This window comes from Rhincodon typus, chromosome 10 (assembly GCF_021869965.1).
Source record: "Rhincodon typus isolate 14 chromosome 10, sRhiTyp1.1, whole genome shotgun sequence".
Classification (NCBI taxonomy): Eukaryota; Metazoa; Chordata; class Chondrichthyes; order Orectolobiformes; family Rhincodontidae; genus Rhincodon; species Rhincodon typus.
The window spans coordinates 43,804,962-43,821,266 of NC_063341.1; the positions used below are offsets into that span (position 1 = coordinate 43,804,962).

The 16,305-nt window shown below is 40.1% G+C and overlaps 1 protein-coding gene across 1 annotated transcript in view; it reads left to right on the forward strand.

Moving 5' to 3' along the window:
- eps15 (epidermal growth factor receptor pathway substrate 15) overlaps positions 1–16,305 on the forward strand; it is a 128,796-nt gene that overhangs the window by 49,585 nt on the left and 62,906 nt on the right. Inside the window, exons 12-13 of the mRNA XM_048602094.1 lie at positions 208–358; positions 9,241–9,326. Coding sequence (XP_048458051.1) covers positions 208–358; positions 9,241–9,326 — 237 coding nt within the window. The remainder of the gene's footprint in view (positions 1–207; positions 359–9,240; positions 9,327–16,305) is intronic.

The following is a 16,305-nucleotide window of genomic DNA, read 5'->3' on the forward strand; positions in this document are numbered from 1 at the left end:
GGGGGAGTTGAAATGGTTCGCGACTGGGAGGTGCAGTTGTTTATTGCGAACCGAGCGTAGGTGTTCTGCAAAGCGGTCCCCGAGCCTCTGCTTGGTTTCAGTTTCAACCTTGGGAATGAAAAGTAAAGTGATCCAAATCTGGTAATTTGACATACTTGATAGGAGTTAGCAGAACTGTTGATCTGCCTTAATTTTCTGCCTTCACAGGGCACTTTGTGACACAAATGATTGTGGAAAGCTTACAAAGGAGCAGTTTGCCTTGGCACTACATTTAATAAACCAGAAGCTAACTAAAGGTATTGATCCACCTCAGGTTCTCACAGCAGAGATGATGCCTCCCTCTGAAAGTACACAAAAGGTAATTTGAATTTTCATCATGGTTTCAGCTCTGCAGTAGTAGGACCAGCTGTGAACATTTCTTGTGAAGATTATGTCATTTGAGCGATTTGTTCCAACACCAACTCTTGGCTTCATTTTCATGAGAAATAAAATTGTCAGCATTGACTTGAGTAATGATTCAGACTTGGGTATATTTATAATAATTCAAGTTAAATTATTATTGCATCCTTATTATTATAAACTTAAATGTTGTTAATTTCTGTTGACTTTGCAAAATTTGTGATATCATGTTTGTAAGGGTTTGTGAATATATTAGGGAACAACAGCTGTTACTTTCATTAAACTTCTCCCTTTTGTCATATGATGATTTCATACATTCTTGTAACTCCTCTCACCATTTCCTTCCTGCCATTTGATGCAAGTCTTGAGACTGAAAGAAGTTTGCAGCATAGAAGGAGATTATTTGGCCTATCGTGTTCATGCTGGTCAACAAAGATTTGACTAAATTCTGAAGGAAGGTCTCTGGACCCAAAAATGTTAACACTGCTTTCCCTCTACAGATGCTTCCAGACCTGCTGAGTTTTTCTAGCAATTTCTGTTTTTATTAAAGATTTGACTGTACTCACCCCATTTTCCAGCTCTTGGCTTGTAGCGTTAGAGACTATGGCAATGCAAGTGAAAATCTAAATACTGCTTAAATGTTATTAGCGTTTCTGACTTAAACACCCTCTTAGGCAGTGAGTTCCAGACTTCTGCCATCCATTGGGTGAAAAAAATTCTCTTCAACTCTTGCCATTCTACATCTTAACTTAAATTTGTGTCCCATGGTCTTGACCCCTCTATTATTGGGGAAAAAAATACCGTGTTATCCACCCTATCTTTGCCTCCCACAACCATATCAGGTCTCCTTTAAACGTCAACTGCTCCAAAATAGCAACCACAGCCTATCCAGTCTTCCCTCATAGTTCAGACTATGGGGAGGCGATGGCCTTGTGGTGTTATTGCTAAACTGTTAGTCCAGAGATGGAGGTCATGTTCTGGGATCACTGTTCAAATCCTCTGTAGTGGAATTCACTTGATTTTGAATTCAATTAAAATCGGGAATTAAAGGTCTATTTATGACCATGAAACCATTGTCGATTGTCAGGGGGAGAAACCCATCTGGGTCACTAATGTCCTTTAGGGAAGGAAACTGCCATCCTTCCACCATTCCTACATGTGACTCCAGACCCACAGCAATGTGATTGACTCTTAACTGCCTTATTGTCATTTGGTAATGAGCAATAAATACTGACTTGGCCAATGAAGCCCACATCCTGTGATTGAAATAAAACAAAAGAGCTTCTATCACAAGCAGCATCCTAGTAAATCTCTTTGCAGTACAAACACATCTGTAATGTGGTGACCAGAATGGCATTCAGTACTCCAATTGTGCAGCATAACTTTGCTGCTGTACAGAGTACAAGAGCATGCTTGCAGGGAACATCCAAACTGATTGTAAAAGCTTCTATTAGTGTTTGAAGTGAAAAAGATCAGTGAAGAAAAAATGTATTCTGGCCTTAGAGTCAGAAACAGCAGATGTTTTAGTGGAGATCAAAAAAATGGCCAACTAGTTGAATGCTTATTTTCATTGAATATTCATAAAGGAGGACACAAATAATACCTCAAATGTTGGGAACCTAGGGCCTAGTGAGAGGGAGGGACTGAAGGAAAGTCAGTATTAGAAGAGAAATGGTGTCAGATAAATTGATGGGATTAAAGGCAGATAAATCCCCAAAGCCTGATAATCTATATCCAAGACTACTTAAGGAAGTAGCCCTAGAAGTAGTGGTCATCTTTATGGTCATCTTACACGATACTATAGATTTGGAACAGTTCTTACGGATTGAGGGCTAGCTAAGGTGACCCTATTATTTAGAAAATGCAGTAGAGGGGAAACAGGGGATCATAGAGCAGTTGCCCTGAGATCGTTAATGGGGAAAATACTCGAGTCCATTATAAAAGATTAAACAGCACAGCACTTAGAAAGCAGTGACAATCGGAAACAGTCAGCGTAGATTTATCAAAGGGAAATTATGCTTGAATATATCTACAGGAAATTTTTTTGAGGATGGAACTAAGAGTTGATAAGGGGGAACCAATGGATGTGGTTTTCTTGGACATTTGGATAACTTCTGATAAGGTCTCACGTAAAAAACTAGTATGTAAAATTTGAGCACATGGGATTGGGGCCCATGCATCGGTATGGATCGAGAACTGGTTGGCCGACAGGAAATAAAGTAGGAATAAACGGGTCTTTTTCCGAGTGACATACAATGACAGTTGGGTACCACAGGGATCAGTGCTTGGACCACAGCTATTCACAGTCTGTATTAATGATTTGGATGAGGGATCTAAATATAATCTTCAAGTTTTTGACAACACATAGCTGGATGGGAGATTGAACAAAGGAGGATACAGAGATGCTGCAGTGTGATTTGGACAGGTTGAGTGGTGGGAAGATGCATTGCAGATGAAGTGTAATGTAAAGAGCAATGTCAGGTTATTCACTTTGTAAGGAAAAACAGGAAGGAAGATTTCTATCTGAACGGTGATAACATGGGAAAGGAGGAGGTGCAACAAGACGTAGCTGTGTTGTACAAAAGTCATAGAGTCATACAGCAAAAGTAAACATGCAGGTACAACAGGCAGTGAAGAAGGCAAATGGCATGTCGACCATCATAGCAAGAGGATTAGACTGCAGAAACCGGGATGCCTTGCTGAACTTGTACAGGGCCTTGGTGAGATCACACTGGGAGTATTACATGCAGTTTTGGTCTCCTTATCTTGGGAAGGATGTTTTCTATCTAAGGAGGGAGTGTAATGAAGGTTTGCCAGATTGATAGCTGAGATGGCAGGACAGATATATGAAGAGAGATTGGATCAAAGAGGACTATAGTCACTCGAGTTTAGAACAATGAGGGAGCATTGCGTGCAAACCTATAAAATTCCAACTAGACTAGACAGGGTAAACAGAGGAGGGGTGTTCCTGATGACCTGGGAGCACAGAACCATGGGTCACCGTCTAAGGATACCAGGCAGGTCACCTCGGACTGAGTTTAGGAGAAATTTCTTCACCCAGAGAGTAGTGAGCCTGTGAAATTCTCTGTTACGGAAAGCAGTTGAAGCCAAAATAGTGAATCTTTACAAGAAGGAGTTGGAAATAATTCTTAGAGTGAAAGGGATCAAAAGGTAGGATGAGATAACAGGAACAGGGTACTGAGTTAGATGATCAGCCATGATCATATTGAATGGTTGAACAGGCTCGCAGGGATGAATGGCCTCTATCTCCTATTTTCTATGTTTCTATTAAATCCATGTAGATCACCTCAAATGCATTGCCTTCATCAGCACTTCTGAAAAAACTTTATCAAATTTGTCAAATATGACCTTCAAAGAACAAAGAACAAAGAAAATTACAGCACAGGAACAGGCCCTTCGGCCCTCCAAGCCTGCGCCGATCCAGATCCTCTATCTAAACCTGTCACCTATTTTCCAAGGATCTGTATCCCTCTGCTCCCTGCCCATTCATGTATCTGTCTAGGTACATCTTAAATGACACTATGGTGCCCGCCTCTACCACCTCCGCTGGCAACACGTTCCAGGCACCCACCACCCTCTGCATAAAGAACTTTCCGCGCATATCTCCCTTAAACTTTTCCCCTCTCACCTTGAAATCGTGACCCCTAGTAATTGAGTCCCCCACTCTGGGGAAAAAGCTTCTTGCCATCCACCCTATCTGTACCTCTCATGATTTTGTAGACCTCAATCAGGTCCCCCCTCAACCTCCGTCTTTCTAATGTAAATAATCGTAATCTACTCAACCTCTTTTCATAGCTAGCACCCTCCATACCAGGCAACATCCTGGTGAACCTCCTCTGCACCCTCTCCAAAGCATCCACATCCTTTTGGTAATGTGGCGACCAGAACTGTACGCAGTATTCCAAATGTGGTCGAACCAAAGTCCTATACCACTGCAAGATGACCTGCCAACTCTTGTACTCAATACCCCGTCCGATGAATGAAAGCATGCCGTATGCCTTCTTGACCACTCTACCGACCTGCGTTGCCACCTTCAGGGTACAATGGACCTGAACACCCAGATCTCTCTGTGCATCAATTTTCCCCAGGGCTTTTCCATTTACCGTATAGTTCGCTCTTGAATTGGATCTTCCAAAATGCATCACCTCGCATTTGCCTGAATTGAACTCCATCTGCCATTTCTCTGCCCAACTCTGCAATATATCTATATTCTGCATTCTCCGACAGTCCCCTTCACTATCTGCTACTCCACCAATCTTAGTGTCATCTGCAAACTTGCTGATCTGCAAACTTCCTTTAATAAAATCCTTGCTGATCATCCTTGATTAATCTGTGTGTCTCCAAATGCACATTTTTCTACTCCTCAGAACTTTTTTTGAAAAACTTTCCAAAAACTGAGGTTAGACTGACTGACCTGCAATTTCTAGGTCGAATCCTTCCGCCCTTTCTTAATAATGGAACAAAGTTAACAGTCCTTCAGTCTTCTGACAGCTCAACTTTGGTCAGAGAGGATTTGAAAGTTATTGTTAGGGTTGCGCTTGCTCACACTTTCTCTCGCCCTCCGTCCCTCCGTCCCTTTCTCCCTCTCTCCCTCCCTTTCTCTCTCTCGCATGCTCCCTTTCTCTCTCTCGTATGCTCCCTCTCTCTCTCTCGCATGCTCCCTCTCTCTCTCTCTTGCGTGGGCTGTCTCACCCCACTAATCCCCCCCCGCCCCCCCCCCCAGTTCTCTTCTCCCACTCCCTCCAATGTTCATCTGCCTTCCAGAGACTGACTTGCTCGTAGCTTCAACTTCTAATTCCATTTCAGCTTCTCTCCCCTCAGAAGTACTTGTCAGGATCCCATCCCTCTGCCAGTATTGTTTAAATCTACCCAACAGCATTCGTGAACCTCCCTGCAAGGATGTTGGCCCTGTTCCAGATGTTATCCATTCCCTCTCTACCTGCACTTCCTCAATCTACAGGATGGCCACGTCCTGAAGCATGCTTTCCATGAACTGCTCAGCCTCAAAAATATGCCATGGTACCCCCAGCTGCCACTCGATCTCCAAAACCCAGAGCTGGAGTTGCTCCAGCCAGAAGCAGTCCTTTATACATGATCATCCAGTGCATTTTGCCACATAGTCCAGAATAGGCTAATCATGGGCCTGAGTTCCCCAGTCAAATCTTAACAAATAGAATATGGACCTTTTGCTTTTATTTTTACCTGAATTGCTACTTAATGTAAGCTAGCAAATCTTATTTTTCTTTATGTCAGACAAATAACCAGAATACCTTCACTCCCTCAAGTGAAGGAGTTTAGATTTGAAGTTCTAATAGTTATCTTCATAAAGTTTTTAAGTTCTGCTTACAGTCTTAGTTCAATGTCTAGTCACGAGACAAGCGAGAAAATGTTACTTGCTTGCTCTCCTATCACAACACAGTTCATTTTGTCAAAACAGCTTTGCTACCTGTCTGTCTGCTTCTGGGACCTCTCCATTCTCGTTGCTTCTTTTAAGCTTACTGCTGCTGATCCTGAATCCTACTTTGGTCCACCGCCGGTCTGCCTGCTTCTCTGTGAGGATCATTAAATCATCCACTCCTCTTGGTGGGAACTGAGTAGACAGAAAAGAAATGTATATTTCTTTAGAAAAACCTCCTTGAGAAGCTGGAAGAACATGTTTCGTTCAAATATGTGTTAGTGGAAAAACGATATTGTAACATCGTGTTTGCTGTAGAACAGATTCTAGCAATAACATACTTATCAAAATTCTGTGAAAAATATTCAAAGCTGATTCTAAATTGATGTGAATATTTACAGATTTTCCAGACTCTGTTGACAACTCACAGTAGTCCCAGCCATCCAGTTTTTGACTTGGTCCTTAGTAAACAAAGCAAATTCCTCTTAAGAGTTGCATGGTGGCTTGGTGGTTAGTATTGCTGCCTCACAACACCAGGAACCTGGGTTCAATTCCAGCCGATGATGATTGTGTGGAGTTTACATGTTCTCCCCATGTCTGCATGGGTTTCTGCCAGGTGCTCCAGTTTGCTCCCACAGTCCAAAGACGTGCAGTTTAGGTCGATTGGCCATGCTAAATTGCCCCATAGTGTCCAGGGATGTGCAGGCTAGATGCATTAGCCAATGTAACTGTAGACTGCTCATTGGAGGGTGGGTGTGGACTCAATGGGCTGAATGGCCTCTTTCCACACTGTTGGGATTCTATGAATTTTTACAATTGTTTAGTATCATTGTGAATCATGCAATATAATGTTTCTTTGCGAACAATGACAGAAATGTCGACTTGATTATGACAAACAACAAAAAAAATCTGGGAACTCTCAAGCAAATCAGCATCTGTCCGAAAAACGAGTTAGCTTAACATACTAGCAACAACCCTCTTGCGAACTGAATACTGAGAGGCAGTCGGGTATTTTGATAGAATTTACAAAAAGAGTGAGAGAAGGACATGAACAGGTAATTCTGGGAATAGGAAAGAGAAGTTAATATAAGTTGAAGATACTTTCAAAAAGCAATAGATAATAACAGAGATGTGGAATACTCTGATGTAGTGAATGCTCCACTTGAAAGTGGGAAATAGTAGTGAATTTTGTTTGAAAATTAAAATAAATTAGTGTTTGAAATTATGATGGAAATGCTGGAACGTGAACAGGAATTGCTGGAAAAGCTCAGCAGGTCTGGCAGCATCTGTGGAGAGAAATCAGCATTAATGCTGTGGGTCAAGTGACCCTTCCTCAGAATTGGGCTTCGCGCAGCTCTGAGGAAAGGTCACTGGACCCGAAACGTTAATTTTGATTTCTCTCAACAGATGCTGGCAGACTTGCTGAGCTTTTCCAGCAATTTTTGTCTTTGAGTCTGATTTACGTCATCCACAGTTCTTTCAGTTTTTGTGGAAAGGCTGGGATTCAGTTGCAGCTAAGTACTGAAGACAGTCAAGCCTATATTAAGAACTTTATTAGGATACCCAGGACATATATTAGGTCATTTTTCTGAAGGTTGTGGTAAACTTGGCCAAAATACTTTGGTTCCCATGATTGCACTCTCATCGCTTCTTTTCACAACAAAGAGATTGCATTTCATTTTCACTTTACTCCATTATGCTCTGCTGATGTGCTGACCTTCCTTTGGTCTTTTTGCACTTTTCTAGTAATTTCATTTTAATTCCTGTTTGCATACTTGTTTCATTTTTCAAAAAAAATCTTGTATTTTTAAGGTTACATTTCTCATTTGGTTAATTAGTTGCAAATTTCTGTTGTGTTTGCCATCTATCTGTTGTATATTTTTGAGTATTCCTTGTTGTGGATGACAATCTGCTGATACCTTTTAACTTCATGACTGTTGATTGTGATGTAATTTGTTTTCGTTTTCCATCCATTCCCTTTTTCCCCTCTTCCTCAAAGTTTTGGACATTGCTTGAGTTTATTACAATTTATTGCTATCTGTTAACTGATAAATTAGGAATATTACAGCCAGGAGTTCAGTTTTTTCGACTGGTGATACAGCATTTTTCACCAATCATTGTACGTTGTTCGTAAAGTAGGACTTCAGTAAGGAGAAAAATAAACAGTGGATGGCAAGAATGTTTTAGATTCAAATTAAAGTTTTCATCAGAAACACTGAAGGAGACAAATGTGTTGCTAACAGTCTAATGCTTCATTTGTCTCTGGGCTTTTTTTAAACTCCTTTGTGGACTTTAAGTCACTCTTGAATTAATGTCCTTAGTAAAACAACACAATTGCAAGTAGAAATGTGTTTTCTGGGTATGCTTTAATTCTTTTCAATAATTGTGTTCTGGAAATTCTGGTTTCCATTTTGATGTGATGCTGCTTGATCCAAAGCAAATATTCACTAAAAATGTGTTTCTTGGAAGTTTGATTTTCCACAATTAATCCAGTTCTGTTTTGTAGCTTTACTAATTCTTGCTAAACCTTTCTTTCTTGCATTCTACTGGCCTCTGCTTTGCTGCAGGCTCTATGCCTTTCTCATAGTGCCAGCCATCCTTGCTGCACTGCTTTGATGTCCATAATATGTGAATAACGTTGGAAGCCTAACGTAACACTTCTTCGTTAAAAATGCAAGGTTAGCATTATTATTTACTGTTTAATCTATCATCTGTTCACCTTCTTTTGTTCATAATAGCAGATTTCTTTTTCTTTTTCAGATAGCTTTTTTTGTTCACTTGAGATTTTTATGAAGCACGATTTTGGAGAAAAATTTATGTAATCAATTAGGAAAAGAATTCTGGTTTCACAAACTTCCATAGATGTTCAATACTAAACTAAACTTTTCTTCTTTTAAACTAAATCATCATCTGTTATTGTTCTGAATTAACAAATGAACTAACAAGATTAAAATGGCAAAGGACAACATTAATAAACCATTTTTCAGATATACGTTTTGCCCATTTTTTTTTCCCTGTGCTCCCAGTTAGCATTTAGGGTCAAGTGTAGGACGGCTAATGTTGTTACAGTTGTCTTTGGTTGCATCCTGTTGTACTGTTTCATAGGCAAACAGATATTTTGATCTGGTGCTCATATTTAAATTATGGATGCAACTTGGTAAGTCATGCCTTTGGATTTGATACCTGATGGTATGATTGAGCCAGTTTTGGTCATTTTGCGTTGTTTGATACGCTGGGCTGGCAGTTTGATCTGCTTCAGGTCCAGCATTAAGCTTTAGAAAGTTGATTTTACATACGTTCTTTTTAACCTATAAAATATTCGCTAAACTATGGAATCGTGTAAAGCTATGAACTTAAAGTTGGTTTTAAATCTACACGTTTATTGTTCTTGAAGGCTGAAATAATCTAAATTTTGCTTATCACAGAACGGATCAGCCCTGAACACTAGAACTGACTTCTCAGCCATCAAAGAACTTGATTCTATACACAACGAAATTGCTGATCTTCACAGGTAAACATTGCATTATCACTGAAAATGTACAACTCTACATTTCACAAAAATATCTCCAATTGTCAAGGCCATGTGATAGTTTAATATTGTAATTATTTGCTATTCTACAAAGTAACTCCAAAAACGATGTCATGTTATAATGTTATAATTATTGATAATTTTGTCATTGTATTTTTAGATTGGTTCACCACCACCATCACAAAGGCAATTAGGGATAAGAAATAAATGTTGGCCTTTCCAGCAACTCTCAAATTCCATAAGCAAATAAACCAAAAATTTTGTTATTGTGTGCAAAGTTGCGAGGTGCTGGATCAGTGCAGGTCATCTTTATGGGCCTACGTTACACCACTTTCACTCTCTGCATTCTACCTTGTCCAAATCTTCAAAAATTATTAGACTTTTGAGGAAGCCAGAGCATTTGATTGAAGGAACTGCTGTCTGGTTGTTTTTGATACTGGAGTATATTTTAAAGTGTGTTTCATTTGGACAATGCAGAATAAGTCTTGTCAAACAGCTTTTTAAAATATGGCATTGAAATAATTATATATTTTCTTTAATAGTTTATCTCCTATCATTTCTCTGTTTGTAGTTACCACTTGTTTGATCCTAAATCACCACAACTGTGAAAAAGGAAATAAACAATCTGTTTATATGGCTAAATAAAAACCAAAAGAACTGCAGATGCTGTAGATCAGGAACAAAAACAAAGTTGCTGGAAAAGCACAGCAGGTCTGGCAGCATCTGTGAAGGAAAAAAGAGTTAACGTTTCGAGTCCGGTGACCCTTCCACAGAATGGGTTCTGAGGAAGGGTCACCGGACCCGAAATGTTAACTCTGTTTGTTCCTTCACAGATGCTGCCAGACCTGCTCAGCTTATCCAGCAACTTGATTTTTTGTTCCTGTTTATATGGCTGTCAGAGTAGAATCGCTTAATCAGTCACCAGGGAAAGGTGAGAGCAGTACAAGTTGTTTTAGCTACCAGCACACACTTTTCACATTTTCTGTTGGGAAACAGCTAACTTTCACTTGGTGCTGATGGCTTCTCCAACCCCTGTGTTGCAGCTGAGATCAGGAAAGAGAGGAAGAAATAGAGGGCAAAGATGTTGGTATCCAGAAATTATATTTCCTGATCCCTGAAAATGTTTACTATGGCTGGAAAAAGAAAATCACTGTTGAAGATTTTCATAGTATAACATTGCATGTTTTTAAAGAATCAACAAAGAATTTTATATAGCCTTTTGTGTTTATGATATGACTTGTGCATAGTCGTCATTTTGTAGCCAGCTCTGGCAGCTAATTTTTGCATGTTGGTCCTTCAAACAATAATGAGACAAATAACCAATCAACCTGCTACTCTCCAGTTTAAGCCTGAGTTTATGTCTTGCTGTATTTGGTCACAGACTGCTTCACTGTCTGTGCAGTTGCATATGCTACCAAACACACTGGGTCATCAATGAACATCCAAACTACCAAGTTAATTGATGAAACAGTTGAAGATAGTTAGGTCTTGGACATTACCCTAAGAAACTTCTGCAGTGATGTCTGTGGCTGAGATGTTTGGACTTCAATAACCGTAACCATTTTCCTATGTCCTGGGTTTGACTCAGATCATGGGAACTGTTTTCCCTGATTTCCATTTGATTTCAGTTTTGCTAGTGGACTTTGATGCCACACTCAGTCAAATGCGAACTTGGTGTCAAGGGCAGTCGTTCTCATCTCTGTTCTGGAATTCAGCTCTTTTGTCCATGTTTCCAAAGACGATAAGATGTAGGAACAGAACTAGGCCATTCGGCCCATTGGATCTGTTCTGCTATTCAGTGAGATCGTGGTTTATTTGATCATCCAAAAGTCCACTTTCCTGACTTATCCCCTTAACCCTTGATTCCTTTACTAATTAAAAAGCTGTCTATCTTCGCTTTGAATATGATTAATGATCCAACATCTGCAACCCTCTGTGGTAAAGAATTCCACAGGTTTATTACCCTTTAAGAAAAGAAATTCCTCTTCATCTCAGTCTGAAATGGGTGACCCCTTACATTGAGATTATGTCCTCTAGTCCTACACTCTCCCACAAGAAGCAATCTCTTTACATTTACCAGGTCAAGCCCCCTAATAATCTTACATATTTCAATAAGGTCTCCTTTCGTTCTTCTAAACTCCAATGAGTACAAGGCCAATTTATTTGAACTTTACACACAAGAAAATCTCTCTGTAGTGAACCTTCTCCAGACTGCCTTCAATGCCAATATATCTTTCCTTAGAAAAGTGGATCAAAACTGTTCAGTGTTACAGGCATGGCTAGTTTTAGTGGTCTGACATATTTAGAAAGACCTCCTTTATTTTTATACTCCTTTCTCTTTATTTCAAAGGTCAACATTTCATTTGCCTCACTTATTCCTGCTGAACTTGGATTCTAGTTTTTGTGATTCATGCACTATGCCCTCTGGTTCCCTCTGTGCTCGTTTCTTTAGGCTTTCCCCCATTTAAATAATATTCAGCTTTTTTTTTCTTCCTGTCATAACTTCACATTTTCCCACATTATATTCTATCTGCCAAGATTTTGCCCATTCACTTAACTTGTCTACGTGCCTCTGTAGACTCTTTGTATCATCCTCACAACTTACCTTCCTACCTATTTTTCTGTCAATCACAGTTAGCAATAGTGTATTCAGTTTCATCATCAAAATCATGAATATATGTATTGTAAATAAAAACATAAGAACCAGGAGCAGGAGTAGGCCATCTGTCCTTCGAGCCTGCTTCGCCATTCAATAAGATCATGGCTGACATTTTCTTGGCCTCACTTCCACTTACCCACCCTCACCATAACCCTTAATTTCTTTACTGTTCAAAAATTTATCTATCTTAGCTTTAAAAACATTCATGAGGAAGCCTCAATTACATCACTGGGCAGAGAATTCCACAGTTTTCCAACCCTTTGGGTGAAGAAGTTCTTCCTCAATTCAGTCCTAAATCTGATCGCCCTAATTTTGATGCTATGCCTTCTTGTTCTCGTTTCACTCACCAGTGGAAACAACCTCCCTGCTTCTGTCTTATCTATTGCCTTCATAGTTTTATATATTTCTATAAGATACCCCCTTCATTTTTCTAAATTCCGATGAGTATAATCCCAGTCTATTCAGCCTCTCCTCATAAACCAAACCTCTCAACTCTGGAATCAACCTAGTGAATCTCCTCTACACCCCTTCCAGTGCCAGTACATCCTTTCCCAAGTAAGGAGACCAAAACTGCACACAGTCCTCCAGGTGTGGCCTCAGCAGCACCCTGTACAGCTGTAACATAACCTCCCTGCTTTTAAACTCAATCCGTCTAGCAATGAAGGACAAAACTCCATTTGCCTTGTTAATTACCTGTTGTACTTGCAAACCAACCTACTGTGATTCAACCACAAGGAGCCCCAGGTCCCTCTGCACAGTAGCTTGCTGCAATTTTTTAACCATTCAAATAATAGTCCCTTTTACTGTTATTCCTACCAAAATGGATGAGTTCCCATTTATCAACATTGAATTCCATTTGCCAGACCTTCATCCACTCACAAACTGTCTATATCCCTCTGCAAACTTTGAGTGCTCTGCACACTTTGCTCTACAACTCATCATAGTGTCGTCTGCAAACTTGGACACACTACCTGTGGTCCCCAACTCCAAATCATCTGGTAAAGTGTAAACAATTGCAGTCCCAGCAGTGATCCCTGAGGCATACCACTCGTCACTGTTTGCCAATCAGAAAAGCACTCGTTTTTACCCACTCTTTACTACCTATTAGTTAACCAGTCCTCAATCCATGCTAAAATATTGCCTGTATCTCCATGAACCTTTATCTTATGCAGCAGTCTTTTGTGCGGCACCTTGTCAAATGCCTTTTGAAAATCCAGATATACCACATCTACTGCTCGTAATGTCTTCATAATGAATTCCAGAAAATTAGTCAAGCATGACCTGCCTTTCATGAACCTATGCTGCCTCCACTCAAAGGGGCAATTTCTATCTAGATGTCTTGCTGTTTCTCCCTTGATGATAGATTCAAGCATTTTCCCCACTACCGAAGTTAAGCTGACTGGCCTATAATTCCCCATGTTTTCCCTACCTCCTTTTTTGAACAGTGGCATCAAATTGTCTGTTTTCCGATCTGCTGAAACTTCCCCAGAGTTCAACGAATTTTGGAAAATTACTACAAGTGCATTTGCCATTACTCCCACCATCTCTTTTAGTACACTGGGATGTATTCCATCAGGGCCAGGAGACTTTTCTATCTTGAGCTCCATTAGCTTTCCCAACACCACCTCTTTTGTGATAATGATTGTGTCCAGATCCTTACCTACCTGAATCTCTTTGTCATGAATTACTGGCAAGTTATTCATGTCCTCCACTGCGAAGACTGACACAAAATACCTGTTCAATGCCTCAGCTATTTCCTCATTTCCCATTATTAAATCCCCCTTCTTATCCTCTAGCAGACCAATGTTTACCTTAGCCATTCTTTTTTGTTTTATACATTGGTAGAAACATTTGCTGTCTGTCGTTATATTCTGAGCTAGTTTACTTTCATAATCTATCTTACTTTTCTTAATAGCCTTTTTTGTGGCTTTCTGTTAACCTTTAAAGTTTTCCCAATCTTCTAGTTTCCCACTGGTCTTTGCCACTTTGTATGGCTTATCTTTCAATCTGGTAGCCTCCCTTACTTCCTTAGAGATCTGTGGCTGATTAACCCTTTTCCTACAGTCCTTCCTTTTTCACTGGTATATACTTTGCTGAGCACTTTTAAAAAGTTGCTTTGAAAGTCCTCCACTGTTCCTCAACTGTTCCACCAGAGAGCCTTTGCTTCTAGTGTACTTTAGCCAACTCTTCCCTTATCCTATTGTAGTCTCCTTTGTTTAAGCACAGGACCCTGGTATTAGATTTTATCTTCTCACTTTCCATCTGTATTCTAAATTCAACCATACTGTCATTGCTCCTTCCAAGAGGATTCCTAACTATGAGATAATTAATTATCCCTGTCTCATCACACAGGACCAGATCTAGGATAGCTTCCTCTCTCGTCGGTTCCATTACATGTTGTTCAAGAAAGCTATTGTGGTTACATTTCAATGAACTCCTCCTCAAGGCTGCCTTGACTGACCTGGTTTGACCAATCTTCCCCCTCTCATCTTTAACCTATGCCCTCTAGTGTTAGTCTCCCCCACCTCAGGGAAAAGGCCTTGCCTATTTACCCTATCCGTGTCCCTCATGATTTTATAAATCTCTATAAGGTCATCCCTCAGGCCTCCGATACTCCAGGGGATATAGCCCCAGCCTATTCAGCCTCTCCCTATAGCTCAAACCCTCCAACCGTGGCAATATCCTTGTAAATCTTTTTTGAAACCTTTCTAGTTTCACAACATCATCCTTTTGGAAGTTGTGATCTTTTAAAAGTGGCCGAACCAATATTCTCTACAGTCGCAACATGACCTTCCAACTCCTATACTCAATGCACTGACCAATAAAGGCAAGGGTATCAAATGCCACCTTCATTATCCTATCTACCTGCCTCTCCACATTCAAGGATCTTTGAATCTGCACGCCAAGGTCTCTTTGTTCAGTAGCACTTCCCATGATTTCCATTAAGTGTATATGTTCTGCCCTGATTTGCCTTTCCAAAATGCAGCATCTCATATTTATGTAAATTAAACTCCATCTGCCATTCCTCAGTCCGTCGGCCCATCTGATCAGGATCACGTTGTACTCTGAGGTAACCTTCTTCACTATCTACTCCACCTCCAATTTTGGTGTCATCTGCAAACTTACTAACCATACTTCCTATATTCATAGGCAAATCATTTACATAAATGACAAAAAGCAGTGGACCCAGCACTAATCCTTGTGGCACACTACTGGTCACAGGCATCCTGTCTGAAAAGCAACCCTCTACCATCACCCTCTGTCTTCTACCTTTGAGCTAGTCCTGTATATAAGTGGCTAGTTCTCCCTGTGTGTGATCTATCCCTGCTAGCTGATCTACCATGAGGAACCTTGTTGAACGCCTTGGTGAAGACCATATAGATCATGTCCACCGTTCTACCCTGATCAGTCCTTTTCGTTACTACTTCAAAAAAACTCAGTCAAGTTAGTGAGACGCAATTTCCCATGCACAAAGCCATGTTGACTATCCCTAATCAGTTCATGCCTTTCCATATACATGTAAATCCTGTCCCTCAGGATTCCCTCCAACAAATTGCCCACCACCAATGTCATTGCCATCATCGTTTATTTTCTCCCTCTGTTTATTTTTGGTCATCTTTCGCTGGCTTTTAAGCTTTCCCACTTTTCTGGTATGACACTAATCTTTGCTACATTGTGTTTTTTTTTCCTTCCATTTGATATTGTCCTTAATTTCCTTGTTAACCCCGATTTCTTTATCTGCTTCCTCGAGTCCTTCGTCCTCATTGGGTTGTATCTTTTTTGAGAGTCATGAACAATTTTCTTAAATGTAAGCCATTTTTCGTCAACTGCCTTTTTTGCTAAGCTCATTTCCAGTCTCCTCAACACGCATCCCTATGTAATTACCGATATCTAAATTTACAGTTGTTCCTGACCCAAATTTCTCAATCTTGAACTGAACACTAAATTCTATCATGGCATGATTGCTCCTTTCTGGCGGATCTTTAACTCTGAGATCATTTATTAGAGCAGCCATATTACACATTACAAGTTCCAAAATACCCTGATCCCTGGTCCACAACATATTGTTCCAGGAAACTGTCTGAACACACTTTGGCAAAGGTAGCCATGAGGAGGAATTCCCACGATTTGATTTTCTCAATCTACGTGAAGATTAAAGTCACCCTTGATTAATGGACTGTCTTTTTTTTAACCCTCATTATCTCATGATTTATTGTCTGTCCTACAGAATAGCTACTCTGAGGGGGCCTGTAGAATTTTCCCATCAGTGTCATCTTCCCCTTGTTATTTCTTACTTCACCA